Source organism: Muntiacus reevesi, chromosome 2 (genome assembly GCF_963930625.1).
Source record: "Muntiacus reevesi chromosome 2, mMunRee1.1, whole genome shotgun sequence".
Lineage (NCBI taxonomy): Eukaryota > Metazoa > Chordata > Mammalia > Artiodactyla > Cervidae > Muntiacus > Muntiacus reevesi.
In genome coordinates, this window is record NC_089250.1 from 278,817,638 (window position 1) to 278,836,965 (window position 19,328).

Below are 19,328 nucleotides of genomic sequence, written 5' to 3' on the forward strand. Positions count from 1 at the left end.
ATTAACTGACTTCTAACCCATACCTCTTTGAAAAGCAACTCTATTAATTAGTGCTTAATATTTGTTTTTAGTTTTCTGTATATAAAATTTACGTACAGTGATATACACAAATATTAAATGTTCAAGTCAATATTTTTTTTACAAATGTGTATATCACCACCTCCATTAATATAAAGGGCATTTTTCACCCTGAACGTTCCCTTGTGCCCCTTTTCTGTTAGTTCTGCCAGAGGTAATCACTTTGGCTTCTTTTTAAATCATTGATTAGTTCTTACCTGTGCCAGAATTTCATGTAAATGGAGTCCAGACATGGAAGCAACCTAGATGTCCATTGGCAGATGAATGGATAAGAAAGCTGTGATACATATACACAATGGAATATTACTCAGCTATTAAAAGAATGCATTTGAATCAGTTCTAAAGAGGTGGATGAAATGGGAGCCTACTATACAGAGTAAAGTAAGTCAGAAAGAAAAACATCAATAGAGTATATTAACGCATATATATGGAATTTAGAAAGATGGTAACAATGACCCTATATGGGAGACAGCAAAAGAGACACAGATGTAAAGTACAGACTTTTGGACTCTGTGGGAGAAGGTGAGGGTGGGATGATTTGAGAGAATAACATTGAAACATGCATATTACCACATGTGAAATAGATCGCCAGTCCAGGTTCAATGCATGAGACAGGGTGCTCAGGGCTGGTGCGCTGGGATGACCCTGGGGGATGGGATGGCGAGGGAGGTGGGAGGGGGGTTCAGGATGGGGACACATGTACACCCATGGCGGATTCATGTCAATGTCAATGTATGGCAAAAACCCCTAAAATATTGTAAGTAATTAGCCTCCAATCAAAATGAATAAATTTTTAAAAACCTTGGTAAATTCAAAAAAATTGAAATCATTTCAAGCAACTTTTCTGATCACAATGCGGTAAGATTAGATGTCAATTACAGGAAAAAGACTATTAAAAATACAAACATATGGAGGCTAAACAACGTGCTTCTGGATAACCAACAAGTCACAGAAGAAATAAAGAAATAAAAAAAATGTCTAGAAACAATGGAAATGAAAACACGACAACCCAAAACCTATGGGACTCAGTAAAAGCAGTGCTAAGGGGAAGGTTCATAGCAATACAAGCTTACCTGAAGAAACAAGAGAAAAATAAAATAAATAACCTAACTTCACACCTAAGGCAACTACAAAAAGAAGAAATGAAGAACCCCAGGGTTAGTAGAAGGAAAGAAATTATAAAAATTAGGACAGAAATAAATGAAAAAGAAACAAAGGAAACTTTAGCAAAAATCAACAAAACTAAAAGCTGGTTCTTTGAGAAGATAAATAAAATAGACAAACCATTGGTAGACTCAACAAGAAAAAAGAAGATTCAAATCAATAAAATTAGAAATGAAAATGGAGAAATCACAACAGACAACGCAGAAATACAAAGGATCATAAGAGACTATTATCAGCAACTATATGGCAGTAAAATGGACAACTTGGAAGAAATTGATGAATTCTTAGAAAAGTATAACCTTCCAAAACTGAACCAGGAAGAAATAGAAAATCTTAACAGACCCATCACAAGCATGGAAATTGAAACTGTAATAAAAAATCTTCCAACAATCAAAATCCCAGAACCAGATGGCTTCACAGGTGAATTCTACCCAAAATTCAGAGAAGAGTTAACACCTATCCTACTCAAACTCTTCCAGAAAATTGCAGAGGAAGGTAAACTGCCAAACTCATTCTATGAGGCCACCATCACCCTAATACCAAAACCAGACAAAGATGTCACAAAAAAGAAAACTACAGGGCAATACCATTGATGAACATAGATTCAAATACCCTCAACAAAATCCTAGCAAACAGAATCAAACAGCATATTATAAAGAACATACATCATGACCAAGTGGGCTTTATCCCAGGGATGCAAAGACTCTTCAATATTTGCAAATCGATCAATGTGATACACCACATTAACAAATTTAAAGTTAAAAACCATATGATTATCTCAATAGATGCAGAGAAAGCCTTTGACAAAATTCGACATCCATTTATGATTTAAAAAAACCCTCCAGAAAGCAGGCATAGAAGGAACATACCTCAACATAATAAAAGCCATATATGATAAACCCACAGCAAACATTACCCTCAATGGTGAAAAATTGAAAGCATTTCCGCTAAAGTCAGGAACAAGACAAGGGTTCCCACTCTCACCACCTCTATTCAACATAGTTTTGGAAGTTTTAGCCACAGCAATCAGAGAAGAAAAAGAAATAAAAGGAACCCAGATTGGAAAAGAAAAAGCAAAACTCTCCCAATCAAAAAATGGGCCAAAGAACTAAACAGACATTTCTCCAAAGATGACATACAGATGGCTAACAAACACATGAAAAGATGCTCCACATCACTCATCATCAGAGAAATGCAAATCAAAACCACAATGAGGTACCATTACACGCCAGTCAGGATGGCTGCTATCCAAAAGTCTACAAGCAATAAATGCTGGAGAGGGTGTGGAGAAAAGGGAACCCTCTTACACTGTTGGTGGGAATGCAAACTAGTACAGCCACTATGGAAAACAGTGTGGAGATTTCTTAAAAAACTGGAAATAGAACTGCCATATGACCCAGCAATACCACTTCTGGGCATACACACTGAGGAATCTAGATCTGAAAGAGACACGTGCACCCCAATGTTCATCGCAGCACTGTTTATAATAGCCAGGACATGGAAACAACCTAGATGCCCATCAGCAGATGAATGGATAAGGAAGCTATGGTACATATACACCATGGAATATTACTCAGCCGTTAAAAAGAATTCATTTGAATCAGTTCTAATGAGATGGATGAAACTGGAGCCCATTATACAGAGTGAGGTGAGCCAGAAAGATAAAGAACATTACAGTATACTAACACATATATACGGAATTTAGAAAGATGGTAACAATGGCCCTATATGCAGGGCAGAAGAAGAGACGCAGAAGTACAGAACAGACTTTTGAACTCTGTGGGAGAAGGGGAGGGTGGGAAGTTTCGAAAGAACAGCATGTATCAAGTGCTCGGGCCTGTTGGGCTGGGAAGATCCAGAGGAATCGGGTGGAGAGGGAGGTGGGATGGGAGACCGGGATGGGGAATTCGTGTAACTCTAGGGCTGATTCACATCAATGTATAACAAAACCCACTGAAAAATAAAAAAATTAAAAAAAAAAAAAAAAAAAAAAAAAGCAAAACTCTCACTGTTTGCAGATGACATGATCCTCTACATAGAAAACCCTAAAGACACCACCAGAAAATTACTGGAGCTAATCAATGAATATAGTAAAGTTGCAGGATATAAAATTAACACACAGAAATCCCTTGAGTTCCTATATACTAACAATGAGAAAACAGAAAGAGAAATTAAGGAAACAATTCCACTCACCACTGTGACAAAAAGAATAAAATACTTAGAAATAAATCTACCTAAAGAAACAAAAGACCTACATATAGAAAACTATAAAACACTGGTGAAAGAAATCAAAGATGACAGAAACAGATGGAGGAATATACCATGTTCTTGAATCGAAATAATCAATATAGTGAAAATGAGTATACTACCCAAAGCAATCTATAGATTCAATGCACTCCCTATCAAGCTACCAACGGTATTTTTCAGAGAACTAGAACAAATAATTTCACAATTTGTGTGGAAATACCAAAAAACCTCGAAAAGCCAAAGCAATCTAGAGAAAGAAGAATGGAACTGGAGGAATCAACCTGCCTGACTTCAGACTCTACTACAAAGCCACAGTCATTAAGACAGTATGGTACTGGCACAAAGACAGAAATATAGATCAATGGAACAGAATAGAAAGCCCAGAGATAAATCCACGAACCTATGGACACCTTATCTTTGACAAAGGAGGCAAGAATATACAATGGAGAAAAGACAACCCCTTTAACAAGTGGTGCTGGGAAAACTGGTCAACCACTTGTGAAAGAATGAAACTAGAACACTTTCTAACCTCATACACACAAAAAAACTCAAAATGGTTTAAAGATCTAAATGTAAGACCAAAAACTATAAAACTCCTATTGGAGAACATAGGCAAAACACTCTCTGACATAAATTACAGCAGGATCCTCTATGACCCACCTCCCAGAGTAATGGAAATAAAAGCAAAACTAAACAAATGAGACCTAATTAAAGTTAAAAGCTTTTGCACACACACACACAAAATAAATAAATAAAATCTTTTGCACAATGAAAGAAACTATAAGCAAGGTGAAAAGACAGCTTTCAGAATGGGAGAAAATAATAGCAAACAAAGCAACTGACAAAGAATTAATCTCAAAAAATATACAAGCAGCTCATGCAACTCAATTCCAGAAAAATAAGTGACCCAATCAAAAAAATGGGTCAAAGAACTAAACAGACATTTCTCTGAAGACCTACAGATGGCTAACAAACACATGAAAATATACTCAACATCACTCATTATCAGAGAAATGCAAATTAAAATCACAACGAGGTACCATCTCACACTGGTCAGAATGGCTGCTATCAAAAAGTCTACAAACAATAAATGCTGGGGAAGTTGTGGAGAAAAGGGAACCCTCTTACACTGTTGCTGGGAATGCAAACTAGTACAGCCACTATGGAGAACAGTGTGGAGATTCCTTAAAAAACTGGAAATAGAACTGCCATATGACCCAGCAATCCCACTGTTGGGCATACACGCCAAGGAAACCAGATCTGAAAGAGACACGGGTACCCCAGTGTTCATCGCAGCACTGTTTATAATAGCCAGGACATGGAAGCAACCTAGATGCCCATCGGCAGATGAATGGATAAGAAAGCTGTGGTGTATATACACATCAGCTAGTGAATCAGTTCTAATGAGGTGGATGAAACTGGAGCCTATTATACAGAGTGAAGTAAGTCAGAAAGAAAAACACCAATACAGTATACTAATGCATATATATGGAATTTAGAAAGATGGTAATGATGACCCTATATGGGAGATGGCAAAAGAGACACAGATGTAAAGAACAGACTTTTGGACTCTGTGGGAGAAGGTGAGGGTGGGATGATCTGAGACAATAGCACTGAAACATGTATACCATCATATGTGAAACAGATCACCAGTCCAGGTTTGATGCATGAGACAGGGTGCTCAGGGCTGGTGCACTGGGATGACCCTGGGGGATGGGATGGGGAGGGAGGTAGAAAGGGGATTCAGGATGGGGACACATGTAAACCCATGGCTGATTCATGTCAATGTATCACAAAAACCACACAATATTGTAAAGTAATTAGCTTCCAATTAAAACAAATAATTTTTTTTAAAGTAAAAAAAGAAAAATCGAGTCCAGGGTATACACTTGTTTGTATATGACTTCTTCAGACCACAGTGTTTACCAGAAGCAACTGGAAGCTATACAAATATTTATTTATTTTAAAGATTTTTTTTAATGTGGACCATTTTAAAGTGTTTATTGAATCTGATGCAATATCGCTTCTGTTTTATGTTTTGGGTTTTGTTTTTTGCTGCAATGCATGTTAGTTCCCCAACCGGGGAACAAACTCCTGCCCCCTTTGCTGGAAGCTTGGAGTCTTAGTCACTGGACCAGGGAAGTCCTGTCAAAAATATTTCTTGGGAGGTAGAGAGGCTTAAGAGGGAGAGGATGGAGATATATATTATATATATATATACACACACACACAGCATTATGACTGATTCTAGGTGAGGTACTGCAGAGACCACCGCGACACTGTAAAGCAATTATTCTCTAGTAAAAACAATGCTTGCTTATCAACTGCAGCATAATGTGGACTGATGGTCTTACTGCTCAAGAAAAAATGCTCTGCTAGAATTATGAACGCACTAAGTTTATTTTATTTGATCACACAAAAGGGGAAAATAAACATAATAAAAAACAATACATTGATAGTACTTCCCCCAAATATGCATTCTTCATTCTAGGAATGGATATTTGGTGGGGAGTCCAAGGCATAGAGGCTTCCCAGGTGGCTCAGAGGTAAAGAATCTGCCTGTCAGTGCAGGAGACGTGGGTTGGATCCCGGGGTTGGGAAGATCCCCTGGAGAAAGAAATGGCAACCCACTCCAGCATTCTTGCCTAGGAAGTTCCATGGACCAAGGAGCCTGGGGGTTACAGTCCAGGGGGTCACAGACAGTAGGACACGATCTAGTGACTGACAACAGCAACAGCAGTGGCCAAGTTGTGTCTGACTCTTTGAGATCGTGGATGGTAGCCTGCCACCAGAAAAAAAAGTCTTTCCTCTTAATCAGGTTCCTTTGGGGTGCAAGACGCTGGGTGGATGCCTCGGAGACTATTTTGGGCTTAATCGTCACAGCAGCCTGAAGGAGTCAGGATTATTATCCCCCTACTGAAGATAAAGACGTGAGGCTCAGACCATAAGAGCTTTTGTCAGAAAGAGCTTAAGTCAGAGAGAGCCCGGGCTACACCCAGAATTTAACTCCAAAACCCTCCTGTTAACCTGAGCAACAGTATATTTACTGAGGCTCATAAAATAAGTTATTAGGTTGATACTAGCAATAAAAATCACACGGCACAGAACACAAGAGAAAATCTTTAGAGGACTCAAAGTGAGGGTAAGTATTTTTTGTTAAACTTCTCTCCCTTTCTCCCTGTATTTGTGATTTTGACTGGAGGAGCACAATGTGAAATGTATTTCTTATTGTGGGCCATGGCAAAAACACTATATTATGCTGCACCTAAATTCCTTCATACAGAGATAGGTAATAAAGGAAAGCTATCATCATACAGTATCTTTTTTTATTCCTGATGCAAGTATTATTATCTTAAGCAATAGGCAAGTTGGGGGCTTCCCAGGTGGCTCAGTGGTAAAGAATCCACCTGCAATGCAGGAGACCTGAGTTCAGTCCCTGGGTCGGGAAGATCCCCCAGAGAAGGGAATGGCAACCCACTCCAGTATTCTTGTCTGGGAAATCCATGGGCAGAGGAGCCTGGCAGGCTGCAGTCCATGGGGTCAAAAGACTCGGACACCGCTGAGCAACTGAACAGCGGTAGCAATGGGTAAATCAGGCTTGGAGAGATTAAGAACCTTACAGTTAGTCAAAGAGAGAAGAACAGGTATCGTGTATTAAGGCATACATGTGGAATCTAGAAAGACGGCTGATGCACCTATTTGCAGGCAGCAGTGGAGACGCAGACATAGAGAGACTTGTGGACACAGTGGGGCAAAGAGGGCGGGATGAACTGAGAGAGTAGCATGGAAGCATATGCACTGCCATGTGTAAATAGAGAGCTGGTGGGGAGTCGCGTATGACCCAGGGAGATGGGTGGGACGGGGTGGGGGTGGAGGGAGGCTCGGGATGGAGGGGATATGTGCACACTTATGACTGATCCCCCTGCTGTAAGCAGAAACTAACAACATTGTACAGCAATTACACTCCAATAGAAAATTAACACACCTAAAATGGGTACTTTGGTGCATAGTGACATGAATTTTAACACATGTAGAAGGTCTTTTTATGCATGACTTCCATATGAATAGTGAGTAGATGCAAAAGAAAATATGCAACCCAGGAGGCACAATATAAAAATAACAAAGCAGGGAGTCCCTTGTACGCAGTGAATCAGAACCACATCTAGCATCATGCCCCTTTATAGGGGCTTCCCAGGTGACGCTAGTGGTAAAGAACCTGCCTGCCAATGCAAGAGACATAAAGAGATACGGGTTCGAGCCCTGGGCCAGAAAGATCCCCTCGAGGAGGGCATGGCAACCCACTCCAGTATCCTTGCCTGGCAAATCCCATGGACAGAGGCGCCCGGCAGGATACAGGCCACGGGGTTGCAAAGAGTTGGACACGACTGAAGTGACTTAGCACGCATGCACTCCTTTATAGAAAGAGATCACAATTCGCTTTTCAATTTTATTATTGAATACTTGGAATGTTTACATTCTCTTTTTTGCTAGTAAAATTGTACTTCTATGAACATTACTCTGGAAATATATATACGCTTGGAAACAGAGTTTCTGGGGCATAATCATGTCTTACCATTTACTTGATAATGACAAATTGTTTTCTGAAGTTATCAAACCAATTCAGACTCCCAGAGGCAGTGTATGAAACTTTCTATTGTTAATATTTTCAGAAGTTTGTAGTTATCCCAATTCCACAGGTATGAATTGGTACCTAGTTTTGGTTTTAATTTCCATTTCTTTGGTTCCTAATAAGGTGAGTATATTTTTGTTTTGAGTGATGAATATTTTTTGGTGAGGTATGCATTCAGAACTTTTGCCCAATTTTCTGCTAAAAAACTTTTTTGCATATTAACTGACCAATTTCTCTGTATATCCTACACAAGGATCCCTCCACACTTATACATGAAGGTGAAGGTATCAGTCACTCAGTCATGTCCAACTCTTTGTGACCCATGGACTGTAGCCCGCCAGGCTCCTCTGTCCATGGGATTCTCCAGGCAAGAACACTGCAGTGAGTTGGCATTTCCTTCTCACTTATGTATACTGCAAGTATATTTTTTCCAGTTTGTGGATTTTCCTCTAATAATCTGTGGTGTTCAGAATTTTTCAATGCTGCTAATTTTTTTTAATTTTAAAGTGTAAGGTTTTTTCCTCTCTTCTTATTGTAGTCTAAACCCCCAGTGACATAAAAGAGCTCTCCCTGTAGCTCAAACAGTAAAGAATCTACCTGTGCTTCAGGAGACCAGGGTTCGATCCCTGGGTTGGAAAGATCCCCTGGAGAAGGGAATGGCATTCCATCACTATTCTTGCCCAGAGAATCCCATGGACAGAGAAGCCTGCGGGGCTACAGTCCATGGGGTCACGGAGTCAGACACGACTGAGCAACTCACACACAATGTCATAAAGGCAAGCTTCTGCATGGTTTTCTAAAATCTCAGAGGTTCGCACTCCACATGTGTGTTTTTTAGCTCACCTGAAACTGATTTTTCACGTGTGTTGTGTGATGTAGGGTTCCAATCTCTTTTTATTTTTATTTTTTAAAACCATGTATTTATTTTAACTGAAGGTGGATTGCCTTACAGTTGTTGCGCTGGCTTCTGCCGCACACCAGCATCAATCCACCACGGGCACACGTGTGTCCGCTCCCTCCCTCCCAGCCCACCCCTCTAGGCTGTCACCCAGCGCCAGGTGAGTTTCCATGGGTACCCCAATTATTTGAGAGCCATTTCTTGCCAAATTCATCCTTTTCCTCACTTGTCTCCAGTAAAGTTATGTCATCAATCAAGTCTGTATGCCTGCTTGGTGTGTTTCTGGGTTTTATTCCATTCTACCATTCTGATTACCTCTGAAACAATTTTCTTTTTCTTTTTTTTTTTTTTGAAACAATTTTCATTGGGAGTGTTTTAAAGATTTTTTTTTTTTGATGGGGACCATTTTAAAGTCTTTATTGAATGTGTTACAATACTGCTTCTGTTTTAGGTTTTGGGTTTTTTTGGCCCTGAGGCATGCGGGATCTTATCTCCCCGGCCAGTGATCGAAACCACACCCCCTGCATTGGAAGGAGACGCCTTAACCACTGGACCAGCAGCGAAATTCCTCATTGGGAGCGTTTGGCACAGAGATGGGAACACTGCGAGTCGCTTAGAAAGTGTTGGGGAGGAGATGAAGCCACAGAGAAGTAGGTTTTGCTGATATAGATGGAAGAACTCTGATTTCCTCCCCTTTCTCTTACTTCTCTATCCTTCAGCTATACTGGCTTTTCTTTTTTTTTTTTTTTCTAGAAGACACTAAACTCCTTCCTGACTTAAGTTTTTTGCAATTGCTTTTCCTCGTTCCACTTAAAATACTCTTCTGCCAGCTCAATGCTCACTCATCCTTTCCCATTAGTTAAAAACAAGCTCAAACGTCACTACCCACCTCAAAGAAGTTTTCTCCGACTGCCCATCCTAAAATAACCTCCTTCAGACCTTGTGGACCATCCTGCTTTGCTTTCTTCTTAGCCCTGACCCGCTGAAATTCTGTATTTGTCCTCTGTCAGCCTCCTCTATTCCTCACTACCTAGAATGAGAATTTGAACACACTCACTGGTTGATTTCATGCACCTCATGTATAGTATACACTCAATAAGTATTTGCTCCTGAATACATAGAATAGGGCTTCCCTGGTGGCTCAGATGGTAAAGAATCTGCCTACAATGCAGGAGACCTGGGTTTGATTCCTGGGTCAGGAAAACCCCCAGCAGAGAGAATGGCACCCGCTCCAGTATTCCTGCCTGGAGAATCCCATGGACAGAGGGGCATGGTGGGCTACAGTCCATGGAGTTGCAAAGTCAGACACGACTGAGTGACTAACACTTTCACAGTTTTTTCAAACATAGGATAAGCGATAAGTCAGAAATAAGTCCAAAGAGCACTGTCTGTGTATCTCAGTCACCTGAAACTCTAAGTGAATTCCTCATATTAATGGTAGAGGCAAAGATCCCTTATTTATGTAACTCCATCCTTTTGTGCAAGTTACTTGCTGCCTATGAGTTTCAGTTATGTATATGAACTGGTAGAATAAAGCCTATTTTTGAAGGGTCATGAAAGTCCATTGATCTCCATGTGTTCAAAAAAAACGCCACACAGTGTAAGAGTGCCTAAGTGATTCTCAGCATATGTGTTTCGTTTCTTTCCTTAGAAAAAAAGACACTCTCTTTCTGGAAGGGGTCACCTTTAGAAGTATTCAGGCAAAAAACTTATCATTGGTCTTTTTTTTTTAATTCATTTTTGGCTGCTCTGAGTCTTTGGTGCTACGCGGGTTTTCTCTAGCTGTGGTGAGCTACCCTCTAGTTGCAGGGCTTCTCATTGCGGTGGCTTCTCGCGTTGCAGAGCACACACTCTAAGGCATGCAGGCTTCAGCCGCTGCAGCCCGTGGGCTTAGCTGCCTGGGGGCATGTGGAATCTTCCCAGACCAGGGATCAAACCCGCTTGCATTGGTAGGCAGATTCTTAACCACTCGCCCACCAGGGAAGTCCATCTCATGGGTCTTTTGTTTGTTTGTTTGTTTAAAGAAACCATTACTGCTGGACCTTCTCTCTAATAAACAGTGGCAAATTTCCTCTAGAAATCTAACCCAGTTTAGAGAAGTGTCTCACATTAAGGAACTGTGAATCTTCCTTTACTGAAAACAGCACGACAACTTCTGGAGTCCTGGAACATTTTCTTCAAAACAAAAAGAAAGAAATCCAATCCGGAAAACACCACTTAAGGTCCCCAGATGTAAAGGAATAATTGTGCCTTGCTTTATAGAGCACTTTCTCATCTGTTCCCGTGTTTAGTAGCCGTAAGGACCAAAGGTTCTGTGGGGTCCCATAGCTTTGAGCTCCCTCTCACAGATGACGTGATCGAGATCATGCAAATGCACACTCGTTCAGGACTTGTGTCTTCTCTGTGGTTACAGATGCAGCAAGGACAGTGTTAACCTTCCTGTTTCCAGTTTTGCAATCTCCCCGTTGCTCCTTGCCGTGCTCCTCACAACGGCCAGGCTGTAGCAAAGCAGCCTTGTCCCAAAGCCCCTAACTGCACATGCTCTTCCTTGCTGGCCTGCTTATTTCTGGTGGACGCTCTCCAAGAGCCTGTTTCTTCCTCACTTAGATGGAGAGGGCTCTGTCCTTGGTCAATGTGTCCGGAGTGCAAGAGTTCGTCCTGCTGGGTCTGTCTGCCAGGCAAGGCATGAGGCTGGCGGTGTTTGTCGTCTTCCTGGCCCTCTACCTGCTGACCCTCCTGGAGAACGCCCTCATCGTCTTCCTCGTCTGCAGCCACGCCGAGCTCCACAAGCCCATGTACTTCTTCCTGGGCAACCTGAGCTGCCTGGAGATGTGCTACGTGTCTGTGACCATGCCCAGCCTGCTCGCGGGGCTGTGGACGGGACCCTACCACGTGCCCTTCACAGCCTGCCTGATTCAGCTTTTTTTATTCCTCTCCCTCATCGGCACCAAGTGTAGCCTCCTGGCCTCCATGGCCTGTGACCGCTACGTGGCCATCTGCCGCCCGCTGCACTACCCGCTGCTCATGCGGCCCCAGGTCTGCCTGGGCCTGGCCGGGACTTCGTGGCTTGGTGGGCTGCTGGTCTCGGCGGTCAAGACGGCGTGCATCGCCAGCCTGTCCTACTGCGGCCCCAACGTCCTCAACCACTTCTTCTGTGACGTCTTCCCGCTGCTCAACCTGTCCTGCACCCACGTGGCCCTGCCGGAGCTGGTGGCCTTCCTCTCCGCCATCGGCATCTTCTGCGGGACGCTGCTGGTCGCCCTGGCCTCCTACTCGGCCATCGGGGTGACGGTGCTCCGCATGCCATCAGCAGCCGCCCGGCGCAAGGCCTTCTCCACCTGCGCCTCCCACCTGCTGGTGGTGGGCATCTTCTACTCGGCGGTCCTCTTCATGTATTCCCGCCCCAGCCGCGTGGAGCCCACTGACCTGCACAAGGTGCTGTCGGTCGTCTACACGGCGGTCACGCCCGCCTGCAGCCCGGTGGTCTACTGCCTGCGGAACAGGGAGGTCCACGCGGCCCTGCGGAGAGCCCTCCACCCCCGCAAGGGCTCCTCCGCGATCTCGGACATCTCCCGCTCCTGATTTTAAAGCTTCCACGGCCAACACACACACACACACACACACACACACACACACACGCGCGCGCGCGCGCAACCTCCAAAGCCAAATAGAAACCCAGAGGGAAGTATTTGCAATATAACAAAGGATTCTTTAAATAAAGGAGAAACATATGAAGACTCAAGAGAAAAAACAAAATGAAAATTGTCATGAACAAGAAGATTCTTGAAGGAAACATGTAGGTGGCTGATAACCTACCCCCAAATGTGCATCCTCTCCAGTAATCCAAGAAATGGAAATTTACTCCTTGCCTGCTGAAAAAAGGTTATGCAATATTTAAGCTTAAGTACAAGCTTTTATTATTACATTGTGAAATTTGGAATAAACGTTATTTTATTGAAAAATTTTGCAAATAATTGCCCACCAACATGAAATTATTTAAACGTTGTGTTATATGTTGTGCTGTGCTGTGTTTAGTCGCTCAGTCGTGTCTGACTCTTTGCAACCCCATGGGCTGTAGCCCACCAGGCTCCTCTGTCCATGGGGATTCTTCAGACAGGAAGATTGGAGTGGTTGCCATGCCTCAGGGGATCTTCCCAATCTAGAGCTTGAACCCAGGTCTCCCACATTGCAGGTGGATTCTTTACCATCTGAGCCACCAGGAAAGGCCATGAATACTGGAGTGGGTAGCCTACCCCTTCTCCAGGGGATCCTCCTGACTCAGGAATCGAACTGGGGTCTCCTGTATTGCAGGCGGATTCTTTACCAGCTGAGCTACCAGGGAAGCCCATTATGTTCTATATACAGTGTGAAATCACATGCATTCATTAAAGAGATTAAACCAGATACTGTCATGGGGAGATGGTATGTTGTTGAGTTAAACATGAAAGAAGCAGTATAAAAGTATGTCAAAGATTTGTAGAGCAATAATAGTAAATAGACTAGTTGTAGTAGTTATTTAAGTTAATATTTGCCTAGAAAGTTGGACCAGAAAGAAGGTTGAGTGCCAAAGAATGGATGCTACTGAACTGTGGTGTTGGAGAAGACTCTTGAGAGTCCCTTGGACTGCAAGGAGATCCAACCAGTCCATCCTAAAGGAAATCAGTCCTGAACATTCACTGGAAGGACTGATGCTGAAGCTGAAGCTCCAGTACTTTGGCCACCTGATGGGAAGTGTGGACTCACTGGAAAAGACGCTGATGTGGGGAAGAGTGAAGGCAGGAGGAGGAGGGGACGGCAGAGGGTGACAGGGCTGCGTGGCATCACTGACTCGGTGGACATGGGTTTGAGCAAGCCCTGGGACATGCTGAAGGACAGGGAATCCTGCTGTGCTGCAGCCCCTGGGGTCACAAAGAGTCGGATACGACTTAGCAACTGAACGAAACAGTAATGCCTAGAAAAAGGGCTTCCCAGGTGGCTCAGTGGTAAAGAACCTGCCTACCAGTGCAGAAGGCACAGGAGACGTGGGTTCAATCCCTGGGTCAGGAAGATTCCTTGCAGAAGGAACTGGAAACCCACTCCAGTTTTCTTGCCTGGGAAATCCCAAGGACTGAGGAGCCTGGCGGGCTACAGTCCAAGCGGGTCGCAGAAAAGTCAGACACAGCTGAGTAAACACACAGGGGCTTAGAGGATATCTAGAAAGGAACCTGAAAAGATGTATATCAGTTATTAGCTGTGATTTTAGGTGTGAGACCTCAGGGGACTTGTATTTTCTATTTTATACATTTGACTATTTTTCAATTATCTAGGATTACCTGTATAATTGAAAAACTAAGCATATTATAAGAGAAAATAGAAATTCCAAGAATGAACTTCTGTAGAATGATCTACTCATCATCCTAGCATATTTTTACTTTAAGTAATAAAAATTCATGTTGACAGTGCCTCAAGAGAAATGCCCATGTTCTAGTGTGGTTTGTGAGAGTTAATGTCGGTATGTTTTAGAATAGCAGTTTACTAATAAATAACAAAAAGCCTTGAAAGTTTGGATGGCCTTGCATTCATTAATTCTACTTTGGGAATTTATCCTGGAGAAGAAAGGGGTTGATATGGGCAAAACTGACCTATCACAGGGCCTTCTCTGCTGGTCCAGTGGATAAGACTCAATGCTCTCAATGTAGAGGGCGTGGGTTCAAACTCTGGTTAGGGAACTAGATCCCACATGCTGCAACTAACACCTGGTGCAACCATTAAATAAAAAATTTCTGAAAAGTTGACCTACACTGTCACACATTCTAAACTATTTGTGCACAAATAAACCAATAGTTCATCCCCCAAAAGTCAACAGGAATGGCCAATAAACTATGGAATACTGTTCCACCTCCACCTCTACTAAAGAAATGAAACCCAAAGTGGTGGAATGAAAGCTGGTAGTGGAACATCTTTTAATATGCTCACAGCACATTAAAAGGAAATCCTCTGAGAAAACGCAGTGTTGGTTGGACGTGGGGGCAGCTTCCCTCCCAGACTGCTGTGGGCATGTAGGTTGAAGCTGTGTTTCTGGAAAGCAATTTGCTAGTATTTATCAAATTTTGAATTCACGTGAACTGACATGGCTATTACCATTCTTATCTTCATGTTCTAGAGCTTCACATAGCCTTGGATTCTGTTCATCAAAGTTTCCAGCCCTCTGTCCTCCATGCTCTTTCTGCCTGGGTGGGATGATGTGAGTGGCCAGTCCTAGACCAAACCACTTAATCCCTGGCACTTTAATCTAGAATGCTACTGGAATCATTCTCATATGTCTATTTTTATAGATCAGTGCTTTAATCTTCCTGTGAGATATCTGCAGAAGTGGAGATTCTGCGTCAAACTGTAGGCAAAATTCAAATACCAGTTTGTTCTCAAAGAGGGTTTCAGCAATTTATGCCTCCACCAGCAGTCTTTGAGAGGGAATTACCATGCTTCAAAGCCACCTCAGCTGTTAGTTGCTCAGTCGTATCTGACTCTGAGACTGCCCATGGACCCCAGGCTCCTCTGGAATCCATGGAATTCTCCAAGTATGAATACTGGATTGGGTTGCCACTCCCTTCTCCAGGGGATCTTTCCAACCCAGAGATCAAACCCAGGTCTCCTGCACTGTAGGCAAATTCTTTACCGTCTGAGCCACCAGGGACACCCCAACCTCAGCTCAGCTTTAGGTGTTAACAGTCTCTTGAATCTTTCCTGATCTGATACAGTGATGGAAAAACACCATAACTAGCATTTTTGCTGAGTATTAAGGAGATTTATTAGATTCGTTGGTCATTTGCATGATCTCATCTATAAATTGCCATTTATAATTGCCCTGCTTACCCTGCCACATATATATTTTGAAAGCAGAATATCGGTCACTTTGAAAGAGCTTGACAGTTCTTCAAAAAGTTAAACATAGCATTAGCATGTGTGCTGCATGCTAAGTCGCTTCATTTGTGTCCGAATCTTTGTGATCCTGTAGACTGTAGCCCACTAGGCTCCTCTGTCCATGGGATTTCCCAGGCAAGAATACTGGAGTGGGTTGCCATTTCCTCCTCTAGGGGATCTTCCTGACCCAGGGATTGAACCCATGTCTTTTACGTTTCCTGCGTTGGTAAGCAGGTTCTCTACCACTTGCACTGGGAAGCCCCTAGCATTAGTATATGACCCAGCAATTCCACTGCTATGCATATACCCAAGATAGAAGAAAATGTGTTTCCACAGAAAGGGTGCTATAAACATGTTTACAACAGCACCATCCCTAACAGCTAAAAAGTGAAAACAAATGAAATGTCTTTCAGCTGAGCAATGGGCAAACTCGATGTGATATATACATATAATGGAAAATTGTGCAACCATAAAAAGGAATAGGGTACTGAAGCATGCTGCAATATGCACAAACCTGAAAATACTATGCTAAATGAAAGAAGCCGCATTTAAAAGCCCACATATTATCTGATTTCAATTATGTAAAACGTCTAATCAGGCAAATCCATACAGAGAGAAAGATGAATGGTTTCTTAGGGCTGGAGGGTGGAATAGGGGATTGCGAGTGTCTTGTGGTGTGTACAGGTTTCTTGTTTAAAACATTGGAATATAATCGCTTTACAATGCCATTAGTTTCCGCTGCACGGCAGTGTGAATCAGCCTTATGAATACATAGATTCCCCTCCCTCCTGAACTTCTCACCCCGCATCCCACTCCACCAGGTCGGCACAGGGCGCTGCGCTGAGCTCCCTCTGCCGTATGTCACATTCCCCTCAGCCATCTGTTTTACTCAGGATAGTGTATACATGTCAATGCCACTCTCTCCACTCATCCCACCCTCCCCTCTGCCCTTGTGTGCCCACAAGTCCATTCTCTACATCTGTATCTCTATTCCTCCTCTGGAAATAGGCTCATCTGTACCATTTTTCTAGATTTCATATGTATGCATTAATATACAACATTTGTTTTTCCTTTTTCTGATTTACTTCACTCTGTATGACAGACACTCGTTTCATCCAGATCACGACAAATGACCTGATTTTGATCCTTTTCACGGCTGAGTAATATTCCATTGTACATCTCTACCACATCTTCTTTATCCATTCGTCTTGGTGGTGATGAAAATGTCCTGGAATCAGATAACGGTATTGGTTGCACAATGTTGTGAATGTGCTAAATACCCACTGATTCATACATTTTCAAAGGATGACGTGTATGCTGTGTGAATATCAAGTATTGACAACTTGAGTTGTCCACCACGCCCTTAGCTGGTCAGCCTCAGGACCCACGTAGAGTTCTACGGAAAGCTGCCTGGACCTCCCTGTTCCGCAGGCAGTAGATGACCGGATTGCACATGGGCGTGACCACCGTGTAGGTGACCGACAGCACCTTGTTGAGGTCCATGGCTTCTATGCGGCTGGGGCGGGCGTAGATGAAGAGAGTGGCTGAGTAGAAGATGCCCACCACCAGCAGGTGGGAGGCGCAGGTGGAGAAGGCCTTGCGCCGGGCAGCTGCTGATGGCATGCGGAGCACGGCCCTGCCAATGGCCACATAGGAGGCTATGGCCACCAGGAGGGAGCCCCAGAGGATGACGATGGCTGAGAGGAAGTCCACCAGCTCAGTCAGGGCCACGTGGGTGCAGGACAGGTTGAGCAGCGGGGAGACGTCACAGAAGAAGTGGTTGAGGACGTTGGGGCCACAGTAGGACAGGCTGGCGATGCACGCTGTCTTGACCACCGAGACCAGCAGCCCACCAAGCCACGAAGTCCCGGCCAAGCCCCGGCAGACCTGGGGCCGCATGAGCAGCGGGTAGTGCAGGGGGCGGCAGATGGCCACGTAGCGGTCACAGGCCATGGAGGCCAGGAGGGCGCACTCTGTGCAGATGAGGACGATGAAGAAGAAGAGCTGAGTCATGCAGGCTGTGAAGGGCACGTGGTAGGGTCCCGTGCACAGCCCCGCGAGCAGGCTGGGCATGGTCACGGACACGTAGCACATCTCCAGGCAGCTCAGGTTGCCCAGGAAGAAGTACATGGGCTTGTGGAGCTCGGCGTGGCTGCAGACGAGGAAGACGATGAGGGCGTTCTCCAGGAGGGTCAGCAGGTAGAGGCTCAGGAAGACGACAAACAGGACTTCCCTTGTTTCTGGGCTCGTGGACAAGCCCAGCAAGACGAATTCCTGGACCCTCGTCATGTTGCCCAACTCCAGGGACCTCTCCATCTAAGCACAAAGCATACTGCAAAGTAGTTCACAGTTCTGCCTCTGTATACCTTGCCTCACCCCAGATCCCAGCCATCTGTCGCTCGGGTGCATGAGACACCCTCTTCTCTGGCCTCCCTGATTCCATGCTTGCTGCTACAATCCTCCACAAAGTGGCTAATGGAGCCTCTGAAAAACACAGTCCTCTAGGGTCACTCCTCTGCTTAAAGCTTTCAATCTCTCCCCCATGATTCTTAGAGTAAACCTCATGTTCCTCATCAAACTTTGTCAGTTGCTTCAGGTTTTGTTTTTTGGTTTTTGGAGGGGGAAGAGGACTTTTTCAACATTAATTTTTATTGGAGTATACTGGCCTTACAATGTTGTGTTAGTTCCTGCTGTAAAACAAACCAAATCAGCCCTGCGCGTACATATACTCCCCCCGTCAGGACTTCCTTCCCCGTGAGGTCCCCGCAGATTGCTGAGCAGAGTTCCCTGAGCTCTACAGTCGGTTCCCATTACTCGTCTATTTTACAGACAGTACCAACAGTGGATACGTGTCAATCCCGGTCTCCCAGCTCATCCCACCCCACCACTCCACATTCCCCTTTGGTATCCACACGTTCATTCTCTATGTCTGTCTCTCTTTCTGCTTTGCCAATAAGATCATCTGTACCACTTCCCTATATTCCACGTACGTGTGTTAATATATGATATTTGTTGTTCCCTTTCTGGCTTACTTCACTCTGTGTGACAGTCTCGAGCTTCGGCCACATCTCTACAAATGACCCCGTTTCATTCTTTTTTATGACCGAGTACTATGCCATTTGTATATATGTGCCACATCTTCTTTATCCATTCCTCTGTCGACGGACACTTGCGTTGCTTCCATATAGTGCCTATTGCAAATAGTGCTACAATGAACATTGGGGGATGCATGTATATTTTGAATTATGCTTTTCTCTGGGTATATGCCCAGGAGCGGGATTGCTGGGTCATATGGTAGCTCTAGTTTTAGTTTTTTAAGGAACCGCCATACTGTTTTCCCAGTGGCTGTATCAGTTTTAACTCACATCATCGTTCCTCTTCTTCCATCTATCAAAGCCATACAGGGACATT

At 43.7% G+C, this 19,328-nt stretch overlaps 2 protein-coding genes across 2 annotated transcripts; one reads left to right on the forward strand and one right to left on the reverse strand.

Annotated features, from left to right (window-relative positions):
* Positions 1-11,624: 11,624 nt before the first annotated feature.
* LOC136157702 (olfactory receptor 6Z7-like) lies at positions 11,625-12,599 on the forward strand. The gene has a single exon (XM_065919505.1). It carries the CDS (start codon positions 11,625-11,627, stop codon positions 12,597-12,599), a length of 975 nt encoding a protein of 324 aa, XP_065775577.1.
* Positions 12,600-17,294: 4,695 nt separating this feature from the next.
* On the reverse strand, positions 17,295-18,233 carry LOC136157703 (olfactory receptor 6Z7-like). Its single transcript, XM_065919507.1, has one exon. It carries the CDS (start codon positions 18,231-18,233, stop codon positions 17,295-17,297), a length of 939 nt encoding a protein of 312 aa, XP_065775579.1.
* Positions 18,234-19,328: the final 1,095 nt, after the last annotated feature.

Excerpts from the sequence above, each read along its gene's own strand:
- LOC136157702 (XM_065919505.1), top strand. The coding sequence starts at position 11,625 with ATGGAGAGGGCTCTGTCCTTGGTCAATGTGTCCGGAGTGCAAGAGTTC.
- LOC136157703 (XM_065919507.1), bottom strand. The coding sequence starts at position 18,233 with ATGGAGAGGTCCCTGGAGTTGGGCAACATGACGAGGGTCCAGGAATTC.